The following is a 14,075-nucleotide window of genomic DNA, read 5'->3' on the forward strand; positions in this document are numbered from 1 at the left end:
CTAGTGTCAATCACGGTTTGCGACACCTTGTGCTGCCCACGCACACAGCTCACAGGCTTGATGAGGACGGACTTGCCTGCTCCTGGACTTGGCGGGAACTTGAACTTCTGCTGCCTCCCAGACCAGCCGTCTACCCAGGCCCTGCCCGTAGGACATGTCCCCCTAGTGCCCCACTTTGCCAGCAGGAATCCTGTGTAACCTGCTTCTTCTCTATAATCTCCTTTGATAAATAGCCCTCACTGTCACTCAAACAAACCCGCAAAGCTGGGCTGGCAGCTAGCTTTCTCTCTCTTAAGAGATGGCCACAGAATGTGAGCTTAGACCTAGAGGGATGCAGAGGTCACACAGGCTCCTAAGCTAATTATGGGCCCCAGATCACATCAAATCAATGGGGTTTACAGTCAATATTTATACCCCTTTCCCATATTTGGGAGCTACTCTCTTCCCTGATCCAGCTTTCTGGTCCGTTTTCCAGCCATGGCATCATCTCCCCAGGCAATAACTTGGATCCACCTGCATATCAGATTTCAGGCTCAGGGGCAAAAAGAAAAAAAAAGGGGGGGGGGAAACTAGTATAGCCACAGGCCCTTTGGAATTTAAAATATGCCTACTAGCTATCTACAAAATGGAGGACACCCCAACTCTTCATCTGCAGTATTTCAGCCCTTAGGTCCATGACTGATCAACAATTTGTTTGGCTTTGTATGTTAACTCTCTTTTCAGCCACCAGGTTCCAGATATCAGCATGATGCCAACCAGACTTCCCTGGACAGACAACCCCACCAATGTGTCCTGGAGCTCTGATTCCCCAGAGCCCTGCCCCACTAGGGAAAGAGAGAGACAGGCTGGGATCGACCATGTTTAGCGGGGAAACAGTTACAGAAGCCAGACTTTCCACCTTCTGCATCCCACAATGACCCTGGGTCCATACTCCCAGAGGGATAAAGAATAGGAAAGCTATCAGGGGAGGGGATGGGATACGGAGTTCTGGTGGTAGGAATTGTGTGGAGTTGTACCTCTCTTATCCTATGGTTTTTGTCATTGTCAGTGTTTCCTTTTTATAAATAAAAAAAATTTTTTTTTAAATCTCACCAGCTTGGGACGAGGCAGAGAGCATAATAGTTATGCAGAAGACTTTCTCATGTCTGAGGTGCCAAGGTCCCAAATTCAGTCGCTGGGCGGAGCAGTATTCTGATTAAACAAAACAAAACAAAACAAAACAAAACAAACAATTCTTCATCCTTTACAAACTATGCCCAGAATAGGACATCATCTGTCTTCCAGCAAACTCCCTCCTTCCTGAAGCCCCGTGACCTGTAAGCTTCCCAATTGAGAGCCACAAGCTTCTCAGCTGGACCCCTTGATTGTCGCTCATGAGCCCTAGTTGCTCAATCACTCTTAAGAAGCACGGACAATAACTTGGATCCACCTGCATGTCAGATTTCAGGCTCAGGGAAAAACAAACAGCAGCAACAACAAAAACTAGTACAGCCACAGGCCTTTCAGAATAGAACTAAAATAGGCCTACTAGCTATCCGCATAACGGAGACCCCCTCCCCAACTCTTCATCTGCACTATTCCAGCCTTTAGGTTCATGATGAGTCAACAACTTGTTTGGCTTTATGTTAACTCCCAGAGGGATAAAGAATAGGAAGGCTATCAGGGGAGGGGATGAGAAGTGGAGTTCTGATGGTGGGAATTGTGTGGAGTTTTACCCCTCTTATCCTATGGTTTTGTCATTGTTTCTTTTTATAAATAAAAAAATAAAATAGGGAGTCGGGCTGTAGTGCAGCGGGCTAAGCGCAGGTGGCGCAAAGCACAAGGACCGGCATAAGGATCCCGGTTCGAACCCCGGCTCCCCACCTGCAGGGGAGTCGCTTCACAGGCGGTGAAGCAGGTCTGCAGGTGTCTATCTTTCTCTCCTCCTCTCTGTCTTCCCCTCCCTCTCTACATTTCTCTCTGTCCTATCCAACAACAACAACAATAATAACTACAACAATAAAACAACAAGGGCAACAAAAGGGAATAAATAAATAAAATAAATATTAAAAAAAAAAATTAAAAAAAATAAATAAATAAAATAATAAAAACAAAAAAAGAAACACAGATCCGGCTGATACCACAGTTTCATATAAAAGCCTTCCTGGGCACCCCTTTAGCTAAAGGTAAAACCACATACCATGCTGTCCAGAGCCCTCTGCAAGCTGGTCCTAGCCGGTCTTTTCATAGGAAACCTATCTAGACATTTTCCTGAATCCAGGGTGAGGAGGGTGGGGAGGGTGGCCCGTGGCAAGGCTGAAACCAATCACCTGCAACTCAGGACAGCTGGGAATACAAGCATTCCGGCTAGACTAGCAAGGCGAGCCCCCCGCCACTCAGCTAACAGAACAGCAGCACCACCACCGGGAGAGACAGCTGACCCCAGGCCAGGAGCTGCTCGCCACTGTCCTGAGAAGACAGCTTCTTGGAGAGCTGAGGAGAGCAGAGCTGGGGCAGCAGGAGGAGGGAGCTAAGGGATCCATCTGGTAGGAGTGCATCTCTCTCTCTCTCTCTCTCTCTCTGTCATTTCTCCCCCCTCCAATTTTTTTTATTTATAAAAAGAAAACATTGACTAAACCATAGGATAAGAGGGGTACAACTCCACACAGTTCGCACCACCATTACTCCGCATCCTACCCCCCTCCCCTGAGAGCTTTCCCATTCTCTATCCCTCTGGGAGTTATGGACCCAGGGTCACGATGGGATGCAGAAGGTGGAAGGTCTGGCTTCTGTCATGGCTTCCCCACTGAACATGGGCGCATCTCTATTTTCATGTCTCCCGCTACTCTGTCAACTCCTGGCCCTTCTCGCCGTCTTCTGCAGGAGTCCTGCCCTCATTGGCTGTTTCATCGTGGACCGGCAGTATTTCCAGGAAATCGGCTTACTGGACGAAGGCATGGAAGTCTATGGAGGCGAGAATGTGGAGCTTGGGATCAGGGTAAGAAGACTCTCCCATCCAGGGGGTTTGCCAGCTCCCCAGAGGATGGACGCCTCCGGGGGGTGGAGAAGCCAGGCTGGGGGCTCGGGGCTCAGGGTTTGGGGGCCACCTCAGGCCTTTGTGTACCACCTGACAGGGGCTGTGGAGGGACACGGGCTGGGGAGTGTGGGCGTGTCAGGAAGAAGAGGACCATGAAAACTGCTTTTGCTGAGGCTGGAGGCAAGAGAAAGTCTAACCAGGTCAAGGGAACAAGCTCCTTGTAGAAACCAAAAGCTCCTCAGGGGAGGAGAGGGGAGGGTTATTCCAGGAAGAGTATGCAGGCAGGAGGTGATGGTGGGATGAGAGTGGCCCTCTGAGTCTCCTCTCCAAGAGAGTTCTCACCTGATAGTCTCTCCTTCCCCATGGCCCACAGCCACTGTCTCACCCCCAATGCAAGGCCTTTCACGGCTCACAGCAGGGTATGTGAATCACAGATGGCGGGGGGAGGGGGGGAGAGAAAGACAGACACCTGCAGACCTGCTTCACCGCCTGTGAAGCAACTCCCCTGCAGGTGGGGAGCTGGGGGGCTCGAACCGGGATCCTTACCCCCGTGCTTGTGCTTTGTGCCACGTGCGCTTAACCCGCTGCGCTACCGCCCGACCCCCTGCATAAGGGGCTTCTGTCTACTTGGTTTAGGGGCTCTCTACTGTTACCCACAAGGACTGTGCACCATTTTGTATGCTCACCAGCCGTGTCCTAGAGTTCCCTCTCCTCCACAGCCACATAAATAAATATTGTCATTGTCTGTTTTGTTGAAGGAGCTGGTCATCACAGGTATAAAGGTGGAGTCTCAGTGTGGCCTTCATTTGCCTTCCTCTATGATGTCTGTGAGCCATGTGTGTCCCTTCTTTTGAAAATGGACTTAACTTTTGCCCACTTGTTATTGGCTTGATTGGTGTTTCGTGATCGTTGAGCTGTCTGATGTCTTTATAGTTGTTTAATATCAATCGCTTGTCAGACGTGTGACGTGCCCATTTCTTCTCTCAGTTATTGGGTGGCGTGTTTACCCTTGTAGAGTTTGCTTTCGGTGTGTACGAGTCTTTGAGATGGATGCCGTCAGATTCATTTAATGTTTTTGTTTCACTCGCCACTTTAGTTTCACTTCAGTGGCTGGGTCTTCAAATATGTCTTTGAAGCTATGATCCTGAAGTGTTTCACCAGAGTTTTCATCTATGTTTGCTAGAGTTTCAAGTCCAATATCTAGGTCTTTAGTCTATTTTGAGTTAAGTTTGGTGCATGGAGTTAATAAGTGGTTGTTTCATTTTTTTTTTTTTTTTCTACATGTGGCTGTTCAGTTTTCCTAGTACCATTTTTGGACGAGGCCTTCTTTTTTTCCTTTGAATACTTTTGGCCCCTTTGTCATGTATTAGGTATTCATATATGTGTGAATTTAATTATGGGCTCTTGAATCTGTCTTACGTTGATCTGTGAATGTTGAACAATGCCTGCTCCCCAAGGGAAAATCCTATTTGGTCTTGTTGGAGTGTTGTCTTTATAAATCGTTGGATTCAATTTGCCAACATTTATTGAGGACCTTTGCATAAGTGTTCATCAATCTTTTCTGCTCAAGACTTTTCTTGTTTAGAAAATCAGAGTAATATTGGAAATAGGATTGTTGTACACCTGCTCTGTGTCCAGACTTGTGCTAGGGATTTTATTCATGTCATCTATCCATAAAGTTCTATAGGAAAGAGTTGTTGTTAATCACCCCATTGTTTTTCATATGAGGAAACTAAAAGTTAATTTATGTTCTGAAGATCATACAATGGACACCACCACCCCTGGGCTGGGTGGTGTCTCACAAGACTGAGCACACATGTTAGAATGCACTAGGGCCTGGGTTCTAACCTCCGGTTCCCACCTGCAGGAAGAAAGCTTTGTGAGTGTTTTAGATGTCTCTCTATCTCTCTCCCTCTCTCCCTTCCCTCTCCTCTTGATCCTTGGCTGTCTCTGTCCAATAAATAAATAAAGATAAACCAGTGTTTTCATCTATGTTTGCTGTAGTCTCAATCCTAATATCCAGGGATTTAATCCATTTTGAGTTAATTAAAAAAAATAATTAAAGTCCATCTTCTGTAGCTAGAAAGACTGACTAGACCTCCTACCACAGTGACCTCAGAGCCAATGCCGTCTGGCAGTTGCAGTGTCCGTGCCGCCCTCACCTTCTGCTTTAGCTACAGTCCTGTCACTCTCCTTTTACACTCAACTCAGAGTTTCTCCTGAACTTTTCTGATTTCTGTGTCTACAGCTTAGTGGGAGAAGGAAGGAAGTCGCTCTGGCTAAGCAGAATGAGTTGGGGGAGAAATAAGAATTGATGGTGAGGGAGTCGGGCGGTGGCGCAGCAGGTTAAGCGCACGTGGTGCAAAACTCAAGGACCGACATAAGGATCCCGGTTCGAGCCCCCGGCTCCCCACCACAGGCGGTGAAGCAGGTCTGCAGGTGTCTGTCTTTCTCTCCCCCTCTCTGTCTTCCCCTCCTCTCTCCATTTCTCTCTGTCCTATCCAACAATGACATCAATAACAACAATAATAACCACAACAATAAAACAAGGGCAACAAAAGAGAATAAATAAATATTTTTAAAAATAAATATTTAAAAAGAAGAAGAATTGACGGTGAGTGGAAGACAGAGTGCGTAGATGACGGCTGTGAAGATGCCAGCCGATGTGGTCGCATCCTAGCCACGTTTCTGCTCAGGGCACACGGCCTATACAGTGCTGTTCCTAAGTTCCCATTGCCTGGTGACATCACAGCCGCCTTTATAACACTGTCTGCGTATACATCTGTGTAAACTGAATCTCTCGACAGTATCAGGATCAGTTTCCCTTGTGTTTCATTTAATCTCCTGTCGTCTTATTTAGTGGACGATCAGTGCTAGGTAGTCACTGCTCAGGGTGAGGCACGGTGCACTCCGCCGTGGCAGCGTTCTTGAAGAATGAGAGTCAAGTGACAGCTGCTCAGGGGTTCGCTTCATCGAGAGCAAGGAGACTAACAGACATCTGAGGGCCTGTATCAGACCTAGAGACATTTCTAGTCACTGGGATCGAGGACCGGATCCAGAAGCTTTCTCTCTCTCTCTCTCTCTCTCTCTCTCTCTCTAGCAGCATATTCATCACAGCCAAGGCAGTGGTTTATCTGCAGGGTTGAGAGAAAAATGGAACCTGATTATGATGTAAATTTACTGCTTCCTCTGGGTGGTTTAGACAGTGATTTGGGAATTGTCATTCATTGCGTGATGTGAAAATGGGAGATGATTCTGTGAGTACTAAGGTCAAGGGAGCGAAAAACAAACAAACAAATAAAAAACTTCTGGAAACACTAGGTAAGCTCATTGTGGAAGAAAATTACCTGCCAGAGCAATTTCTCACCGTGAATGGCATCTCCCTGTTTCGGAAACAAATACCTAAAGGAACTTTCATCTGTGCACAGGCCGACTCAATGCCAGGCTTCAAGACATCTGTTGATATATTGATAAACTGATATATTGATATTGCCAGGAGAGTTATCGCTGTGAGTGTTTCTGCGTGATTTCTCTAGCAGACTATTTTGGTGGTGGTGGTGTTGTTGTTACTCTGTGATGAGAGCCAGAGAGAGAGTGAAGGAGAGAACAGAGCCCTCCCCCACTAGGGAAAGACAGAGACAGGCTGGGGGTGTGGATGGACCTGCCGACACCCAGTGTCATGGAGAAGCAATTCCAGAAGCCAGACCTCCTACCTTCTGCTCCCCTAAAACAACTCTGGTCCACACTCCCAGTGGGGGAGAAGTGATAGGAGGAAGAGGATAAGAAGGCTCTGAACTTCAGCCCCAATAGGTCCCGGAGAGAAATGAGGAAAAGGGGAGAGATATCTGGATATAGGAATAGGGGAAGAGAGGCCTGGACCTGGGAGGAAAAGGGGGCAATTATGTACAAATGTAGACAGATAGCTGTAGAGATGATGGTTAATCCATGTCTGCAACCTTGGGGGAACCATGGTGGTTTGCAATGGGGGGGTCAGGGATTCAGAACTCAGGTGGTGGGAACAGTGTGGAACTCTACCCATGCTGATATGTAATTTTGTAAATCAGTATTGAATCTCTAATAAAAATAATTTACAAAAGAGAGAGCGTACTTCCTCAGCACCCCTCTCCCATGCAGGCTCTCCTATGTGATGGCAAGGAGGCTTCCAGTTTCTGGCGATCACATATTGTGCTGCTATGAACATAGATCTCTTCTGATAGATGCCTTTGTTTCCTTTGGGTAAATGCCTAGGAGAGCAATTGCTGGGTCATAGGATAGGTCCACTTCTAGTGTTCTGAGAAATCTATAGACTGGGAAAGCCTTATTTATTTGTTTGTTTGTTTTTTGCCTCCAGGCTTATAGCTGGTGCTCAGTACCTGCACTACAAATCCATTGCTTCTGGTGGCCATTCCCTCCCCCCTCTTTTTTTTCCATTATTGGATAGGGCAGAGAGAAATTGAGAGGAGAGGAGAAGATAGAGAGGGAGAGAGAGAGAAAGACAAGACACCCACAGCCTTGCTTCACCACTCATGAAGCTCCCCCCTGCAAGTGGGGAGCAGGGACTTGAATCTGGGTTCCTGCCCAGGTCCTTGCACTTAGTACTATGTGCACTTAACTGGGTGCACCACCGCCTGGCCCCATTTTCCATCACACAAAAATGGAGATTTTGCTGCAAGCAGAACTTCATGAAAATTATAAACAATATATATCAAGGGTCAGGCAGTGACAGACATGCCACGTGCAAGGACCGACAGTCTCTGTTGGCAGAGGAGGAGCCTTAGGTGAGGTGAAGCAGTACAGTAGGGAATCTCTGTGTCTGTATCTTTGTCTTTCTTTCCAATTTCGGTCTCTATCACCAAAACCGAACAAACAAACAAACAAAAACGGAAGGAAACAATGACTGCCAGGATCAGTGGATTCTTCATGTAGTCACCAGCCCCCCCCCACACACCAATAACCCTAGTCGCAATTAAAGCACTCACACCGGGTACAAGAAAAAGAATCTCATAAGAAAATGTGAGATGAAAGGAGAATAGTTAGCTCGAGAAGCAGTATAAATAAGTCTAAAGAAATATTAATGGTAAATGCTACAATAGTCACACGATATAGCTACAAAAATAAAACTAGAGTGCATGATGACAAGAGCAAATTAGTTGACGGGGTGGGGAATTTTAGGCAATTAAGGTATGCTAAAATGCCGACATTGGTAATGAGGATGAATTTTGATTTTTAAAAAAGTGCTAAAACTTGTAGAGTAGGGGCTGAGTGGTGGCACGTCTGGTTGAGTGCACATATTACAGTGCACAAGGACCCAGGTTCAAGCCCCTGGTCCCTACCTGCAGGGGGAAAGCTTTGCAAGTGACGAAGCAGGGCTGCAGGTGTCTCTCTGTCTCTCTCCCTCCCTATCTCTCACTCCCCTCTTAACTTCTGACTCTCTATCCAATAAATAAAGATAATAAAAAATTAAAATAAAATAAAAAATAAAAAATAAATAAATAAAATAAAATTTTGTAGAGTATGCATGCAAGTTCCAGCTGTGAAAGTGTAACTTCCAAAGTCATAGAAAGAAAATGAAATATGGAAATGAGAGAGGACTAGAAACAAAATAGGTAGTTAAAAAAAAACTAGAAGACGGTACCAATGCATCCAGATGCATCAGTAAATCTGCACTTGCACGGACTACGTTAAAAGATGAATTCAGGGAGTCGGGCGGTAGCGCAGCAGGTTAAGCGCAGCAGGTTAAGCGCAGGTGGTGCAAAGTGCAAGGACTGGCATAAGGATCCCAGTTCGAGCCCCCGGCTCCCCACCTGCAGGGGAGTCACTTCACAGGTGGTGAAGCAGGTCTACAGGTGTCTGTCTTTCTCTCCCCCTCTCTGTCTTCCCCTCCTCTCTCCATTTCTTTCTGTCCTATCCAACAACATCAACAATAATAATAACCACAAGAAGCCTACAACAACAAGGGTAACAAAAAGGGGGGAGAACTAGCTTTCAGGAGCAGTGGATTCATGGTGCAGGCACTGAGCTCCAGCAATAACCCTGGAGGCAAGAAGAAGAAGAAAAAAGATGAATTCAATTGTTTCAATTGGCTCCAGGCTACTTATAAGAAATCTGTGTTCTGTCTCCATCTGTGTTATGGAGTATTTCATGCAAATTAGTAGTTCATAGTAGAGACATGAATTCACTTTTTTGTGGCAAGATTTTTTTCCCCTCCAAGGTTATCACTGGGGTTTGGTGCCGGCACTATGAATCCGCTGCTTCTGGTGGCCATTGTTTCCATTTTATTGAATAAGACGGAAATGGAGAGGAGAGGGAGAGACTGAGAGGGAGACAGAAAGAGAGACACCTGCAGATCTGCTTCACCGCTTGTGAAGTGGCCCCTCCTGCAGGTGGGGAGCCAGGGGCGCAAACCCGGATCCTTGCACTTAATGCTATGTGCACTGCCACCCGGCCCCCATGGCAAGAATATGACATAAATTTTAACTGTGTTTCCATCACAAGACACATGTCAGCTGTCTCTGTATTTGTGATCCTGGCATTCCTGTGTTAGACCAGGTGATGTGCTGGGCTTGTAAAATGGTGAAATTTCAATTTTCCTTTTTTCTTGGCATTTATTAGTCTGAATAAGTTGTATGAAGAGTCATTTGCTACCATGTATTTCTAGTTGTCCGGAAATACAGTAAGACTCGTCTGGTAAAGTCAGAATAAAAAATTGTATTATAACCAAATTCAAGCTAGTGAACTTATTTTTCTCTATCATCTCCCAGTGGAAGTCAATTAGATTTTTTCAATTATTATGAATTCATGGATTTAAATATATTTCATATATTTCGATTCACTACATTGAATAACCTTATTGATTTGCAAGTGTTATACCTTTGACCCTTGGGAATCTGTTGGTTTCCGGCTGTTCCTGAGTTCATTTGACTCTTTCATGAATTTGATTCTATGAAAATGTTCCAGGCTCAGCCCTGCTCAGCCCTGCTGCAGACTGTAACAGTCATTTCTCTAGGGAGTCTGACTTTATTTTTCAAGTGAGAAATTATATTTTAATGGTATCCAAACTTGAGATTTGTACATAGTGTGTCTATTTTAAGTCCTTCCAATGGTGATACTAAAAATTACTGTTGTTGTCTTTGTAGAAGATTTGGGCTGGGGAGATAGCAAACATCTTTCATACCTAGGTTCCATCCTCAGGACCACCATAAGCTAGCACTGAGCAGTGTTCTGAGTGCTTTCTCTCTGAGTGAAATACTAAAAAGAGATAAAACACTCCAGGCATGGGTGGTGGTTTGGTGGTTTCACTGATTCGAATCTGGAACTACAGGCTTCCTACTTACCGTCATCAATCTAACGTGTATGTTTTCTTTTTCCCATACCAAAAAAATGTGTTCTTAATGATACCAACAGAATTGCTTGATTTTATTTCCTGTTATGCACGACTGTCTCAGAATACCAGTAATAGCTCCAGCCCCAACAAAATGAGTATAAGCTATAGCTTCCATTTTTTTTTTGTATTTGTTTTTGCTTTTAGGCTATATTCCACTAGAGATGTCAAATTACTGTGATTTAAAGTCCATCTCGGATAGTTTTTCTCTGTGAGATTATCCTACTAGACTAATAAACAGAATCATTTTACTTCAGGTTTTCAGGAATTGTTTTTTATATTCAATTCTTTGTAATTAATAAACACATAATTCCAAAGTCAAATTTATAAAAGAAGGCATTTTCAGCTGTCTACCCTCTGTCACTCCTATTTGCTCACGAATTCTGACACAGACATGGTTTTACTTACTACCTAAATCTTTTTTAAGACTGTATTTGAATAACTCTTTTATACAAATGGTAATACACTATGAACTGTTTCTGCTACCTTGATTTTTTTTTACTAGATATGTTGTTTTTCTCAAGATTATTTTATAATAGTATATAGAGTTATTCTTCATTGCATTCTTATAGCTACATAGTGTTCTCTGCTTTATTCTAAAATCTTCATTTTGAAGACATAGAGTTAGAATTAATAGCTCTGTTCATGATTTTTTCATATTTTTATTGTGCTGTTTGAGTAGTATGTCAGTTTAAAACACATCCACCCCAAACAATTAGCTATTGTCATCATGCATTATTTGAATTTATTTTTAACACTACAAAATATTACTATCCCTTTATTTAACATTAAAATTTCTTTAGATTTACTCATACATTTTTGAGTGGTTCCTAAAAAAAAGTGGGATTCTTAGATCAAAGACCAGCTGTGTTATCATTTTGCCAGACAGCAGGTGCCTTTGAGAGGTTCTGTGTTCTTCCCACGAGAAGGTCCAACATACCTCACCTCTCTCACAGACAACCCATAAAGGCTGTTGTGAAATACCTGGGTTTGGGCAGTTTGACAGCTGAGAACTGAGTTTGAAAGTAGTTTTATACATCTTTCTGAGGGACTAAGTTGAACTGTTTTTCATATGATTAAATCCATCTGCATTTTTTTTCCTGTACGCTTGTCATCTATTTGACCCATTTTCCTGTAGGATTGTTAATCGCCTCTATTTTTAGGAACTTTTTACAGATTGGGGATGCAAGCATTTTCTCCCAGCTTATTACTTGTCTTTCTGATTTTTACCTCTGCTATTTTTTTCCCGTACCACAGATTTTGTTTGGTCATGTTCTGTTTTTCAGTACACATAGATCAATCTTGTTTCTTCTTCTCACTTCCAGAGATTAGTCACAGGGAAACTTACTGTTACATTGTAAATAAATGTACATATCTCTCTTCTGATACTTGGATAATTGTATCTTTTTTATTTTAATCCAGAGTTATGAACAGTGGCGAAAGCTATAACAGTAATAGTTATCAGTTCTGTATGTGGAACACACATAAGGCGGGGAGAGGAGACAGCCCACCTGTAGAGCGTTAAGTCCCCACGTGTGAAGACCTTGGCTCAATCCCCCAACATCACAGGGCAACTCCGTGAAAGGGGGGTTGTGCTGTAGCATCTCTCCTTTTCTCTCTTTTTTATTTAAAATATTTTGTTATTTATTTTAATGAAAGAGAGAGAGAGAGAGAAAGACCAGAGCACTGCTCAACTCTGCCTTATGGTGGTGTTAGGAATTGAACCTGGGACCTTTGGTGCCTCAGTCATGAAAAGCTTTCTGCATAACCATTATGCTATTTCCAGCCCACCTATCTCCTTTTCTCCGTTTCTCTGTCTCTCCCCCTCCCCCTCTCTCCTTTTGAAATTAAACAGAAAAGAAATCCAGTGGTGGAGGTGGAGACCAGGGGCTTGAACCCGGGTCCTTGCTCACTTAGTGTGTGCGCTTAACCAGGTGCGCCACCATCTGGTCCCTCAAGGGTCTATTTTTACTTCTGCCTTCTCACAAGTATCCTGATACACGGAGCAGTCCATCTATGGTGAAGTTTGGGTTTGCACCCTAGAAGCTAGGGCCCTGGGCTTCAGAAGCCCTTTTGTTCCTTTTATTTATTTTATTTTATTTAATTTCTGTTTCTAAAAAGGAAACACTGACAAAGCCATAGAATAAGAGGGGTACAACTCCACACAGTTCCCACCCCCAGAACTCCGTACCCCATCCCCTCCCCTGACAGCTTTCCTATTCTCTATCCCTCTGGGAGTGTGGACCCAGGGTCACTGTGGGATGCAGAAGGTGGAAGGTCTGGCTTCTGTCATTGCTTCCCTGCTGAACATGGGCGTTGACGGGTTGATCCACACTCCCAGCCTGTCTCTCTCTTTCCCTAGCGGGGCAGGGCTCTGGGGAAGTGGAGCTCCAGGACACATTGGCATGAGATGGGGCATATGTTCACATGTATCCATAAATTAGGGCAAACTATACACCTGAAAGCAAAAGTACACAATAGTCTGCAGTGAGTCAATAAATGAAGCAAGCAAGTAGAAAGACCTAAAAAGACACCATAAAGTTCCTAATGAAATAGTTTCTACTTAGACTTAGATGCCCTCCTCACCTACTTCCTTTTACACTTCCCTTACTCTCCCCAAAGCTAACCTCATCAAAGCAAGGACTGCAAAAGCTGAATAAGGGCAAGAGACGGGCATACTTTAACGATAACTCTTTAGTCACCATCAGGCCACCCCATCAGCTGGGGCCCTAGTTGGGGAGTCCTGAGATTCCCACATGGACATGATGGGCCTAGACCTCGAATAGAAGCCCTTCTTGCTTACGTCGGAAGGAATCGTGTGGTAGTCTTTCTAGGAAATTGGAGGAATGCTGTCAGTCTCCTTGTGGCTTCCTTCCTCCTCCAATCTTCCATCTGCCAGGTGCTGGGAAACGTGTTGGCCGGCACAGCCGTTGCCTCTGAGTAGCTGAGTACCTAGTACCCCCTTTCTGGGTACTCGCCCCTCACAGGTGTGATGAGTGGACACACTGCGTTGGACACTCCCTCTCTCTGACTTCAAAGGTGTTTTTGCTGTTGAGCCAGTGGTAACTATAATGTGGTATAAAATCAGGTAACCTAACCACACTCTTTCTTCTGGTTTTCCTAAGAAATTAGGGAAACAAAGTTCAAACTGTTGCTCTTTTTTTTTCTAATCATTCGTCGTAAAGATAATCAGTTCAACCTAAAGCAACAACTGAAAAATGAACATATTGAAACAATATCGGAAGGTGTGTACTGTACCAAAATAAAGGACTTGGGGGCCGGGGGGAGTGTTCAGGTCCCAGAGCATGGTGTAGGTGGAGGGTCTAGGTGGGGCCTAGAGTGTTACTCGGAAAACTGAAACATGTCACACATGCACTAACTATTGTGTTTTACTGTTGATGCTAAACCATTAATCCCCTAATAAATTAAAAAGTAGGGAGTCAGGTGGTGGCGCAACAGGCTAAGCACACGTGGTGCAAAGCGCAAGGACCCGCGTAAGAATCCCAGTTCGAGCCCCCAGCTCCCCACCTGCAGGGAAGTCGCTTCACAGGCGGTGAAGCAGGTCTGCAGGTGTCTGTCTTTCTCTCCCCCTCTCTGTCTTCCCCTCCTCTCTCCATTTGTCTTTGTCCTATCCAATAACGACAACAACAATAAAGCAACAAGGGCAACAAAAGGGAA

The 14,075-nt window shown here is 44.6% G+C and overlaps 1 protein-coding gene across 2 annotated transcripts in view; it reads left to right on the forward strand.

Moving 5' to 3' along the window:
* Positions 1–14,075, forward strand: part of GALNT18 (polypeptide N-acetylgalactosaminyltransferase 18) — a 315,539-nt gene that overhangs the window by 246,334 nt on the left and 55,130 nt on the right. For both annotated transcript variants that reach the window (XM_060177167.1, XM_060177166.1), the window contains exon 6: positions 2,863–2,977. In XM_060177167.1, the coding sequence (XP_060033150.1) occupies positions 2,863–2,977 (115 nt within the window). The remainder of the gene's footprint in view (positions 1–2,862; positions 2,978–14,075) is intronic.

This window comes from Erinaceus europaeus, chromosome 17 (genome assembly GCF_950295315.1).
Source record: "Erinaceus europaeus chromosome 17, mEriEur2.1, whole genome shotgun sequence".
In the NCBI taxonomy this organism is placed as follows: Eukaryota; Metazoa; Chordata; class Mammalia; order Eulipotyphla; family Erinaceidae; genus Erinaceus; species Erinaceus europaeus.